At 43.3% G+C, this 13066-nt stretch overlaps 1 protein-coding gene across 1 annotated transcript in view; it reads left to right on the forward strand.

The window, feature by feature from the left end:
• The window catches only part of col14a1a (collagen, type XIV, alpha 1a), a 147689-nt gene that overhangs the window by 12939 nt on the left and 121684 nt on the right, over window positions 1-13066 (forward strand). Inside the window, exon 2 of the mRNA XM_071525433.1 lies at window positions 10761-10877. Within this exon, the coding sequence (XP_071381534.1) occupies window positions 10761-10877 (117 nt within the window). The remainder of the gene's footprint in view (window positions 1-10760; window positions 10878-13066) is intronic.

Raw genomic sequence — 13066 nt, forward strand, 5'->3', positions numbered from 1 at the left:
CCCCACCTCCGTTTGTCCCCCATCATTCTTCTGCCCCCCCCCCCATTTTTCAAATGTCTCTAATTCTTGCTGCTTCACTCTTCTCTTCTCTTCTCTTCTCTTCTCTTCTCTTCTCTTCTCTTCTCTTCTCTTCTCTTCTCTTCTCTTCTCTTCTCTTCTTCCTGACTCAGCCCTCTTCTCTTTCTTTATTCTCTGCCCCTCTCTCTGTCTGTCTCCCTCTCTCTCTTCATCCAACAAAGTCCTCTACTGTTTTTCCCTCTGTGTAGGCGGCAGGCTCCACCGCTGTTCTGTGGTCAGTTTAGGCTGCTGCACCAGCGCTCTGTATTTGTAACAGATAGGACATTAGGCAGGAGTAACTGACTCCAGATCAGCGCCCTCGGGCCGTCTAGGGAAGGTAGGCCTCATCCCAGAGCCTTGAATGGCATCTAATGTGTATGGTGTTTCCGTCACTGGAATCCCCCCCCCCCCCCCCCCCTCTCTCTCTGTGTCTCTCACTTTTTCTCCTCATTCTTTTTTTCAGCAGTATCTCCCCCTCTCTCTGCAGGTCTAGAGTGCTGGCTGTAAGGATGTTGTCTATGGGCAGATCAGGTGGTGGTTGTTGGGTCCGCTGGTGTTACTGGCCCTCCCATTTCCCCAGTAAGGCCCAGGGTCAGGTAAGCACTTCTGGATGTCCTCCCTTTCCTCATCTTCTCTCTCTCTCTCTCTCTCTCTCTCTCTCTCTCTCTCTCTGCCTTTGACCCTCCCATCCCTCTCCATCTGCCATCCCCTTTTCCCCTCTCTTTTCCACCCATCCCCTCCTCTTTCCTTCTCTACCCTCCTTCCCTCCACCTGTCCCTCCTTCCAAGCAAGCTTCTATCCTCCTCTTCCTGGCCTTCCTCACCACCCCACTCCTCTCCTCTCCTCTCCCTCTCCTCTCCTCTCCTCTCCTCTCCTCTCCTCTCCTCTCCTCTCCTCTCCTCTCCTCTCTCCCATATCCCCTCCCTCCTCCTCCCCCTCTGCTCTGCCTCTCCATGTGGTCTCCTCCCCCTTAAGCTGATCTCTTTCCACATTATTCCTCTCCTCTTTTGATGTGCAGTTCAGTCAATCAAATTACCCGCGATCACGATCATATCACCTCCATATCAGCCTACCATTTCACCCTGGCAGCATGGCAACGTTGCAACACGCTGTCGATGCTGCCACGCTTCAGAGGGTTTTAATGAATGTGTTGTAACGATGTGCTTCAAGCTGTGATGATTTGCTGCGCGAGGTGCTAAACAATATATAACGCTTCAGTGTGCTTCGTAATCAACCTCACTTCAGTGAACTTGATTTAATCAAATTGAGTCTCATCAGAAAGTTAGGATGCGTTTTGTCATCTGTTTTATGCGATGTTTTGTTTAGGCACGCCGTTACAAAATCGGCAGATTACAGTGGTGTAATACACTCTCACAAAATAAGGTGTCATTCTTAACGCATCTGTATCTAGTTTTGGACAACACACCATTTGGGTTACATTTGAACATATGTTAAAGTGTCTTTAACACAAATATGTGTTGTTCCAAATGAGACAGAGATGTGTTGACATTGACGCTTTCCTTTCCCTCTCACACGTTTTAAAACAGTTGTATTTAGAGCTATTGCAGTCACACCTATTAATCCTTTATTATCATGTGAGCAAGTCAAGTCAAGGGTCAAGTGATGTAGTGTTAAGCCTTGTTAGATGGTGACTGGTTGGATATTACTGTTACTACTAGAGTTGGATACTTTCATTCAGAAAATTCAGCTTATGTCAACAAAACAGATCCAAGAGCTTTTTTTTCTGTATCGGGTGACAGTAGTGTGTATGTGTGTGTGTGTGTATGTGTGTGTGTGTGTGTGTGTGTGTGTGTGTGTGTGTGTGTGTGTGTGTGCGTGCGCCTGGGTTCATGGGAGTGTGTATGTGCTATTGGCAGCTCAGCGAGTGCAGAGGGAAAAGCCTACCAATGCTATCTGGATCGAGATCATGTGAAAACGACCCCCAGAGACGCTTAAACATTTAACTGTGTGTGTGTGTGTGTTTGTGTGTGTGTGTTGTGTGCGTGTGTGCGCATGTGTGTGTGTGTGTGTGTGTGTGTGTGTAGCTCACATTCCTTCCAGGATGTGGAGTGAGAGGAGCAGGGAAGCAGGTCTTGGTTAAAGGAATAGTCTGCACAGAAATCAAATCAAGATTTTCTCCTTCTGAAATTGTTCTCCAAAATCAATAATCCACACATGACGCAGTGTGTTTATTGATCTGTCTTCCTGGCTAAACTATGTTATTCCTATGGTCTTGGAGAGTTTAGTCTTTTTGGGGGTCCATTTTTGCTCTGAATCCTGAATGAATCAGTGCAGGCTTGCTTTGTGTTTAGTCTGTTTATTTGCCCGTGGAAGTCTGATAAACATTGATTGCTTTGAAATGAAAGTCGGGGCTTTGTCTTCTCTCTCTCTCTCTCTCTCTCTCTCTCTCTCTCTCTCTCTCTCTCTCTCTCTCTCTCTCTCTCTCTCTCTCTCTGTCTCTCTCTCTCTCTCTCTCTCTCTCTCTTAGTTCTCACTGTTTACCCTCCCCTTTCTCTTACTCCTGCATCGTCTCTCTCTTTCTCTTTCTCTCTCTCTCTCTCTCTGTCCCACCAGTCATTTTCCTCATCTCCCTTATCTCTCTTTCTTTCTCTGTTTCCCTCTTTTTCAATTTTCACAAGTAATATCATAAGTGCTGTTTTCAGTGGAGACCGATAGGGAAGACAGGAGAATCAGAAGTGTGACAGCATAAATTAAGCTGGGATTTGAACCCACTGAATCACAGTGGTAGCCTACATGGACGACCTCCCAGTCAGCATGGGAGCGTCCCCCGTTGAATCCATGCGTGAGGGAGCATGTGATAACCATTCATTTTGCCCGGGCCGTCCCTTTAAGCTGCAGCATCTGGTCAGAGGGGATTTGAGCTGGAGGATTAGTGTGTGTTCTACCCATGGAGGATGTTTGTATATACAACACAACTGTTTGGATATCATCAGCACTTAGTCTCCCACTACCAAGCTGTGGCCCGGCCCAGTAAGGCTGCTTTTACACTGCAAAAAAACAGACAAAGTTAGCAAGTGATCTTGCATTCAGACCTACCAAGTCTTGTTTCAAGATATTTTAAGTGCAACAATATCACTGCACTGGCAAATACTTTTGTCAGATTCACAAGATTTCACATTTTACTGTCACACATGGCTTGTTTCAAGAAGTAATCATGAAACAAGAAGAATCATTCTGAAAAGAAAAGCTTTGCTTTAACACATTTTCACTTGTCAGTCAAGTTATGCTATCACAAATCAAGTAAAATCACCTGACAGTACAGTAACATAATAGAACTGAAAATATTGTGAAATAAACTTGATAGTCTGGGTAGTAGATAAGTATTGCACACAAAGCATCAGCCTCACTAGTTCCCCACTCCTCTCTCTGACCTGTAGTAACAGTAGTGGTACTGTAGCCATTGCAGATGTCCCACTTTTTACTTGACAAGCTGTGTTCTACTCAGCGGACTATTTTTCTAGCTATTGCTCCAAAGGGTGCAAGGGAGTCACAGAGGTTTTGTGTTGTCTGCTGTGGCCAATGCAGCAGTGATCCAGGGTAGATGTAGGATAGATGTAGGATAGATGCAGGATAGATACATGACAGTGGACGTCTGCCATGGTTGCATCTGAACGCTGATCTCACTGTCAGAAAATTGTCTCATATTATGGGTAATCAAGCATTTATTTTTATATTTTGTTCCCTAGCTGTTTTAGGGGTCACTTAGTCATAAAGAAACAAAATACTATGACTATGTATTTTCATTTGCACTTACAAAGGTGTGTGGCTAAGTGTGTGTGTGTGTGTGTGTGTGTGTGTGTGTGTGTGGGGGGGGGGTACCTTGTGCATAATTAGTTATTCTAATTGATTTTGTTGATTGGCTGACAGCCTGGGTCAATATCGTGCTTCAGGCCACATCACAACAGATTATGTGCTCCAGAACTCATTTTAAGCTTCTGTTTTTTGTATCTGTGTGTGTGTGTGTCTGTGTGTGTCTGTGTGTGTGTGTGCACAATATGTGTGTGTGCTTACGTGCATGCATTTGTGTTTGAGTGTGTGTTAGAGGGCAGATTGGTGAATTAGTATGAATGGGAGTGTCGCCCAATAATTTCAGTTATAATGGACAGGGAGAGAAGCCAATGATGAGAAATCATTTATTCATAAACAAAGGAGAGGATGAGATGGAACAAACCTGTTTTGAATTTAAAAATGGCTAAATCATCCAAATCTCCACTACTTTCACCCCCATACTTTATTGCTGTTGATGGTAATCCAGCTCGCCATAATAATCAACTACATTTGAGTAAATGGAGCGCTGAGTCATTGGAGATGTGCAGAAACCTCTCTAATTTTGCTCTATTTTTGTTGTTAGGGCATGTAGAAAATGTTTCATGACCCTGGGACTGAACCAAGCCATTGAAAGTAGACTGCAAAAAAACACATGCAAAACAACCAAAATCCATTTTCATTAATGGGAACATCAGCCAATTTTTCTCTGTTCCTGACAAGAGCAATGTCTCTGTTTTTTTTTGCAGTTTTTGGAGATGTGACGTTTTGGCAAGAGCAGAGACAACAGCATCTCACAAAGAGACAGCGCACATCATATAATAGACTACACCTATCACTCTAGATATCCATTATACTCTACATTCAATATCTATACACATTCAACATTATACAGTGTGATTTCCACAGTGTAGGGAGGTATAGTGAGAGTCAAGTGAAGTAGTTACGGTATACTGAGTCGGACGAAAAGCATGAAATAGGCTATGAGCATTTTACGACATAGACATAATTTGTGGATCATAAAGTGGAATAGTATGCAAAGGCTAAAGTGACTCTGGGTTGTGCAGACATAAGAACACGATTGTGCGTAGGCTGCTTGGGTTTCATTTTTCTTGAAATAATTTGGAACAAACTGCCATTAGGGCAATTTTCCTGAAACAAGTGGGGGGTGATCTGCTTTTTTTCAATACAGCATATCATCACTTATGTCAAGAAAATTCTTGACACAGGGACATTGGAAATAATTGAATTTTTCACACTATTGGCTTTTTTTCACTTCGCTTTAAGAACAAGCTTTGAAGACCAAATACAAAACGAAATGACTCATCGTGATGGATATTTTTGCTGTGTACTAGGTTCATACCCAGCCTGCCTCTTGGCCTGTAACATACTGTGTGTGTCAGCAGCACAAAAGTTTAAAAACAGCATTACCATAGACCTAGAAATGGCCTGTTTCCCCATGGTAGAACAGTCAACTCCAGAATTGAAATATTATATAATTTCTTACCCGTGTTTAATTTCATATATCTCGTTAATTGTTTCCTCCAATATTCTCCAATATGGAGCTCGTTGAGGTTTTTATGGTAATACATATTTCACTTTTGGCTGGCTGGCATGCAGAATATTACGGCTGCCTTTACCACACTGCACATGGGGAGGGATCATCCACCAGACTCTTAATATTCAGCCAGTCCCTACACACACACACACACACACACACACACACACACACACATACACACACACGCACAATGCAGCAGAGAGATAAGTGTTGAAGAAAAAACCCCCCAAAAAACAGCTTCACTTACTCAGGTGAGTGAGTGAAAGAGAGCAAAGAGGCGCAGAGCCAATAAAAGAAAGGAGCGGAGAGAGAGAGAGTGGGGGAACAGAAGCCGAGAGGAGGAGGAGGAGGAGAGGAAGAGAAGACGGGGAGGAAGAGGAGGGAGGAGAGAGAGAGTTTAAAGAGGAAGAGATGTGATAAAAGAAGAGGAGTGGGGCAGGAGAGCGGCGGAGGAGATAAAACGAGCAGAGAGGTGGATTTGGGTTAAGTGTTATCTTGGTGAGCAGAGGAGTTCTTGTACCAACGAGACACAGACCACATCAAACGACGTGTGGCACAGCGCTGTTAGTGCTGCTCTAATGAATAGATAGGCAGCGCACACACACACACACACACACACACACACACACACACACTCTGCACACATACTACCCCCATCTCCCTCATGTACAGTAGTATATCTGCGTGGTGACAGTACAAGCCAGTGGTTGTCATCCATAAATCCGGAGTATTAGTAAAGCCAGCCTGAATACTCACACTGGAGTCGGTACTAGGCTAATCTGGAGAGAGGGGGGGGGAAACAGAGGAATTAAAAAGAATAGGAAAACTGAAGGGAAAGGAAGTATAGAGGAGGCAGGGAAGAGTGGCAAGGGAGTAGAAAGAGGGGAGGGTGAAGGACGGGGAAGAGGATGAGTGAAATGAAGAGATGAGGAGAGGGAGAAGGGGAGAGGGAGGTGGAATCAAACAGGAGGCGAGGGAAAAGTGAGAGGAGAGGAGAGAAAATAAAGGCAATGGGAGGAGAGAATGGAGGGAAAGCGGAGTAGAGAGGTTAGGGGAGAGAGGGGAAGAGAGAGAGAGGATAGGCAAGAGGGGGAGAGAGGAGGAGAAGGAGAGGTGAGGAGGGAAGAAGAGAGGGAAGCAAACAGGCCATTGGCAATAATGAGGAGAGGGGAAAACACAAAGCTGAAAGAAGACAAAGGGAGGAGAGAAGAAGACAAGAGAAAAGGAGAGAGGAGAGAGAGAGAAAACTGAGTGAAAGGAGGTCTGGTGAGTGTGGAGTGAAGACAGAGAAGGAAGGAAGGTGAGAAGGGAAGGAGACAAAGGACAGGAAGGTGAGAGATGAGGTCAAATAAAGAGAAAAAGAGGTTAAAATATGAAGAAAGGCCAACAGAAAGTGGAGTGATGAGATGGGAAGAAGCAGCATACAGAAGAGGCTGAAAAGGAGACAAGGAAAGAGGAGGGGGTGGGGGGGTGGGGGTGGAGGAGAGGATTGGACAGCTAGCATTTACTCATCTAACAGGAATCCCTGCTAGTTTACACTGCTGGTAATCTGGGGAAGAGTCATTCCCTTTTCAGACTGTGGTGTCAAGCTGTGCCTGTATCGCTCTGACCCAGATAATTCCAGTTCATATTGGGCCTCCAGTTAAAAGATGATCCTAGTTCACACTCCCTGCACAGTGAGACGATTACCCCAGTTCATACGTCGATTTATCCTTTAAAGTCATCTCAGAAATAAAGATTCAGTTGCACGTGTAAAATATAATTTTAGCCATTGAAGGGGTTTCTATAATTTTCCGCCGCAGAGGGTTTTGTACTTTTTCTGAGGCTTCAGTGACTCAGTTTTATTTCCTGGAGCTACATTTTGTTGCTAAGCAGTAGTAGCCAAAGTTCTGCTTAATGGCTGGACTTGCATTTACTACCTGGCAAGAGCGGCTTATTCAATGCTCTGTCAGGAAGCGCTGGGGAACTGTTGGTGCCGCTGCGATTTCAGCGGTGTAACTCTTTCAGATAGATGGCTCCGGCTTGGGTAATATAGGTGGGTACAAGCAGGGTAAGTGGGGGGAAGGTGTAAGCCATCTTACCACAGGTTTCTATTTCCACAAAGTATTTTATTGTAGCACTAAGATTCAGCTGACTGAGGAGGGAGAAAGTGAGGTCCAGTACAGGCGAACAAAGATACAGGCAGGGACGTCGTCTTCATGAAAGCATCTCAGCACCCGAGCTCAGAGCAAGAGAATGTGAAATGGGGAGCTATCAGGATGTTTAGGGCTGTATACTGGTAAACAAGAACAGGCATGCTAGTCTAGGAAGGGTAATTTATATCAAAGACCCTCATGTTCTCTCAGCATTCACTGCCAATGGAGCTATTATGTCCATATCCATTAATCATAGTTGCTGTCTCTGGAATTGCCTGCAACTTATAGACCTTGTCATGCATTCACAGCATAAAAGAGGGTAATAGCTGGCTGGTGCATTTCTTACATAAGTTTTTCATTACAATACAGTGTGTGTGTGTGTGTGTGTGTGTGTGTGCATGCGTGTGCGTGTGCGTATGTGTGTCCCATTGACATGCAAAGCAAAGAGCAAGGTATTCAAGGCCATTTTCACCGAGTTATTAGCACCCTGTCTGCCAACTCAATTCACCTACTATCAAGCGCACACTAAATGATATGAGAGCAATACTCAATCCAGCTCAATAATACACTTAAATTATTCATAGATTCTTATTGTATACTGTAATTATACCGTTTCACCCTATGCATTTTGAATATCTGATAGGTAGGCTAGCGCAGTCCGATTACTAAAAAAAAGAAGCACTGAGAAAATTTTAACATGCTGGACTGATGCACTGGGTCTGTGGAACACAATCAAACAGCATTATGAGATATGGTGATAAAAGGTTAAAGATGTTGTCTTCGTTTTTTTTGGCATAAAGAAAATGACTTTGGATTCTGGTTTCTGGCTTCCTTAAAACTTGAGACTTCACATAAAGTTGTGATGTAATACCTTGACTAAAATTTTAAGGATGCTTGGCAGGCAGATTGTAGCGGAAATTATTTTTATCAAGGGATTAACATTTTAAATATACTGTATCCTCTCTTCACCTGGATAATTAATTTAACTAGACTGAAGAGAATATATATAAGTTTATAAGTATATAAAACATTGTATATTATCAGTTTTTCTTGCACACAATTTGGTGTCTGAACTCAATGTAGTCTGTCACACTGGAACTCTTCCGAAAGGCAAAATTATGTTGGTCATCATATGCTTTACTAAAGAGATAAATCTTGTCACTCATCTAACACAGTTGGTGTTGGTTGAGTGACACAGCTCAAACATTAGAGTTACACTGCGCTATCTATTTGTCATATAAACAAAAAACCTCAATCTTTTTATATGCAAAAAATCACTTTATGATAAGTAAACAGAGATTACAGCGTTCAGTCCTAATGATAACAGCATAAAGAATACAGTGTTCTCAGGTATTGGCCTGAGTGGGATTTTCCATTGAGAAAGATGGAGGTCTGTTCTCATCAGCGAGAGAAAATCCTGCACAGTGCACTTCAGGTTTGTCAGCATCATCTCACTCATATGTTTTTCTCTGAACACTTTCTCCTGCCGTCCCCGGATAGAGAATGACTAAATGTACAGTCTTTACATGTCTGCATTCATCAGTCAAAACATCAGCATCAGTGTTCGTATATTGTTTTAGGATTGCTGGTCTAGGATCAGTAGTTAGGGTGTCCTTCAAACTTTATTATGGCTCAAAGGCATACTTTGACATTTTGGATTTTAGTTCATTATTATAATTCCCCAGACACCTCTAGACACGGGGTAGTTAGGGGTTTTACATTGTTCCTGCATTGTCCCTAAAATAGCTATTTAGTATTAGCATCCTCACTGAAACCATTAGGCACAGCTAGCTGCAAAATGTTCTCCCTGATTGACACGGATCCAGTGAAAGAAAAAGTACAATTCATGTCAAAGTTCCCCCTTTAAGAGGCATTCCTATTCCAAGATCCTTTAAGATGACAGGTTCAGATTTTTGATGAATTCCTGGCATGATGTTTCAAAGAGTGCTGACAGGTAAATGACTGTACATTGGCACGCTCTCTAATCCGGGATGGAGACGACAAACTATAGTAGTGCTCATTAGAACTGCTAAAACCCTAAAAACTGGGTGGGACTGTATTATAAACCCATGGTGAATACTTAAACTAACCTAGATGAAGTAGCAACATGGTGAAATGGTGATATGTGTCAAAGACATAAAGGTTATGTCAGCGACTTGTGCCCATCTGAGGTGATCCTGTAGTATTTCACAATACTACATTGTGGTCTCTCTTCTTTTAGTGCGTCTGTCTTTCACACTCTGTCTCTCTCTTTCAGTCTGCTGTTGTCTTTCCATTTGTCTAGCTGTCTGTCTCTCCATGTCTGTCTATTGCTGGACTTAATAACAGTCAAATTCTCTTCTCTGGAATCACAATTTTATGTTCTGCCACCTCCCGGTGCTAAAATATGTGCCGTGTGACTGTCTGTACAAAGCTACAGACTAGACACACACACACACACACACACATACACAGAAGGCCTGCTGTCTGCTAGTCTGTAGATATGATTTCAGCGCTCTGCTGTCACCATTTTTAACAGGCTACTGCAGATCTGTTTCCATTGACAGAGGGCTGGAAAGTATAGTGGCCTGCTGAGGACACTACACCAATCACTTCTCCATGATCCTATATAGATCAGGAATGTACATCAGACACACACACACGCCCATGCACGCAGACGTACTTTCACACACGTTGGCTCTGGCACAAACATCTGCTTTTTTTAGTTGACCTCATTGGCTTATAACAGAAATTTAAATCATCCCCTTCCCCTCCTATCACTTTTCCTCGGAATGTATCTTATGAAGAGAATTTGACTGGAAATAGTTCCCTCTAAATCTGTGCCTTTTTAAACCCTTTTCATGCTGTTTTGAGCTGAACCAAACTGAAGCTGAGCTGTATGCCATGCTGACCTGCTTATGTGTTACTCTCATGGTTGCAGGAACTCGAAAATTGAAATCCAGCCATCCTTCTATCTGTCCTTCCGCCCGTCCGTCCATCCATTCACTCATTCATTCCCTCTTTGATTCATTTTGATTTGGTGTTTTTGGGGGCTGACTCTGTTTCTGTGTGGTGTGTCTGGGTTTCACATAGCCTTTGACTTGTAGTCGTGTTAACAAATGTTGATTGGTGGCTGGGGACGTTTTTATTTGCATCACTTTCAATTCTTCAGCATATTATTTATTTCCAGTACTTTGCTAGCTTTATTGATACTGACTTTATTGCGGTTGGTTGTGTTTCAGTGCCAGCACCGAGGCGGTTGCGTTTCAAAGTGCTGGGCTCAAACAAACTCCATGTTTCATGGAAGGAGCCCAAAGGAGACTTTGACAGCTATCGATTCCTCTACAACAGTATACCAGGTAAGGTATATGAAAAATACACACACACGCATGCACACACGCACACACACAGAGACCGTTGGACTTCGATGCCAAAGAGAAGTGGCTCTTGCTTCAAAGTTTTGGGGGAAGGATCCCTTTATGACTGACTTTGTGTCTGTCAGGAAGGATTATGTAATTTATTTCTTATCAAAGCTCCTTTGAAGGGATTACACTCTAGAGAGATGTGGAAGAAACTCAAAGTTTGTCCATCACCTCTGCCAAGTTCGAGACAAAGAGATATTTTTTCTAGGTACTTGGAGCCTGTCAGCAGATTTAAAACAGGGCCTGGTAGGTGCATAGCACAGTAGGAACTGCACAGACTCATGACTGAGCTCTTGTTGCCGGAGTTCACTTCGGGGCAGTTGAAAGCCAGCGGCAGCCATAATAGTCCCCCATGCTGCATTAATCCTGCATTAGCCCTGTAGGTATGGCAGGTGCCCCGCAGACGCTCTGTGTCCTGCAGAAGTGCTGAAGTGGAGGAGGGTGCAGACACGGGGCATCACCTCTTCTCTTTCTGGGTACGCAGAGTACAGTCAGTAATCAGCCTAATTACCATTGACAGATACTTCATTGTGTAATCACAGCATACCCACCTCCACGGCAATACATCTCCTTAACACCAATTCCCTATTACTGCACCAATGCCTGCGTCTATGCTGTGTTAGTGCTGCGGCTGAACACTGCAGTCACTTCTTAACTATTGTAAAAATGAATAGGTAGAACTGAATAAGCACTTTGGAACATAAAACTTGTTTCTCTCAAGCAGCGGGCCGACCCACAATTTCTTACTCCCTCTGACAGCTGAAAAGAGAAAAAAACAAATTGAAATTTACAGGCACTTCCTCTCAGGATGGAGTATGGATGCAGCAGCAGCTCAGTGACATGAAGCAGATACAGTAAAAAAGTAGGACTTCTACAGTGGCTGTATCCATATGTGTGATGACTGATATAGTGTAAAATTGGTTAAACAAGGAGTCATCTGTGATACCCTCCACGAGGTCCGGTCTCTCCTGTTTCCTAGAGAGTTGGATGAAGTGAGCGACAACCACAGGACAGCCAGTGAACACTCTGAACAGCCCTTTTGTTAAAGCATAAAACACCATTTCACTTCACAAAAGACTCTGTCAGGGTGGCAGCTCGACATAACATCCTTTTCTTCCTCACAGTTTTTCTAACAATGAACAACTTAAGCATTATTAGATAAGGATTTAGGTTTTTAGGTCAAAGCAAATGATCAATTTTGCCAACAGCAATGACTAGCAGTATTTCTTTTGATGCTTTTGTTCCTTAAAACATTATTCGCTTTGAACTACCAATTTCTATACTTGTTGTAGGCAACGTTGCCCATCTATCTCAGTGTTAAGTCTTAGCTTGTGTCGGTCTGATCATAGGCATTACTCTGTATTCAATGTCAGTGCATGAATATAACTAAAATAAGCACTTCATGGAAGGCTGTTCACTAGCTTGCCAACAATTCTGAAAGCCCCAAATTCAAATGATGTGGGTTGTGTGTGTGTGTGTGTGTGCGCGCGCGCTTGTGTGTGTGTGTGTGTGTGTATATATGTGTGTGTTATTTATCAGTGCCAGATGTCTTTATTTACTATATCAGATCTCTGTGGAGTTGAAGCCAAACCCACCACACTGCCTCACTACACAACAGGAGCGTTCATGGTTGAGCAGACAGAGGCTCTTAGAAAAGTTCCACTTTTTGCTGCATGCGCTCCATGCAACTGTGAGTTACTGCTACATTGCTGCTGCTGCTGCCCATTAGAGGAATAATTTGGAAATTTCAGTGTGTTCTCTCTTCAACCAATAGCACTACTTGAAAATGAAGGATAAAATGCATGATGGACAACTACTACGAGAGCTGTCACTATAACATGTGTGTGTGACACTGTGGGTTTGAGTCTGTCTCTGGACCTGCCATCTTATCCACTATCTAGTCAAGTCAAGTCAGCCATTAATCACTATTATAGTCTAAAAGGGCTCCACAACGCCAACATTATGAAAATAATAAATGAAAATGACACTCCCCAACCTGAGACCCTCAACTGAGGACCAGGAAAAACGAAAACCTGTCTCTTTCCTATTTTTAGTGGACTCCTCCTCGTGGCAGGGCCGAGGTTAGAATAGAGCAGAATGAGGGCAAAACCGTATGATATTATTGA

Source organism: Centroberyx affinis, unplaced genomic scaffold (assembly GCF_046629955.1).
Source record: "Centroberyx affinis isolate AG114_WGS23_722 - 3 ecotype Tasmania unplaced genomic scaffold, CSIRO-AGI_Caff_v1 ptg001293l_1, whole genome shotgun sequence".
In the NCBI taxonomy this organism is placed as follows: Eukaryota; Metazoa; Chordata; class Actinopteri; order Beryciformes; family Berycidae; genus Centroberyx; species Centroberyx affinis.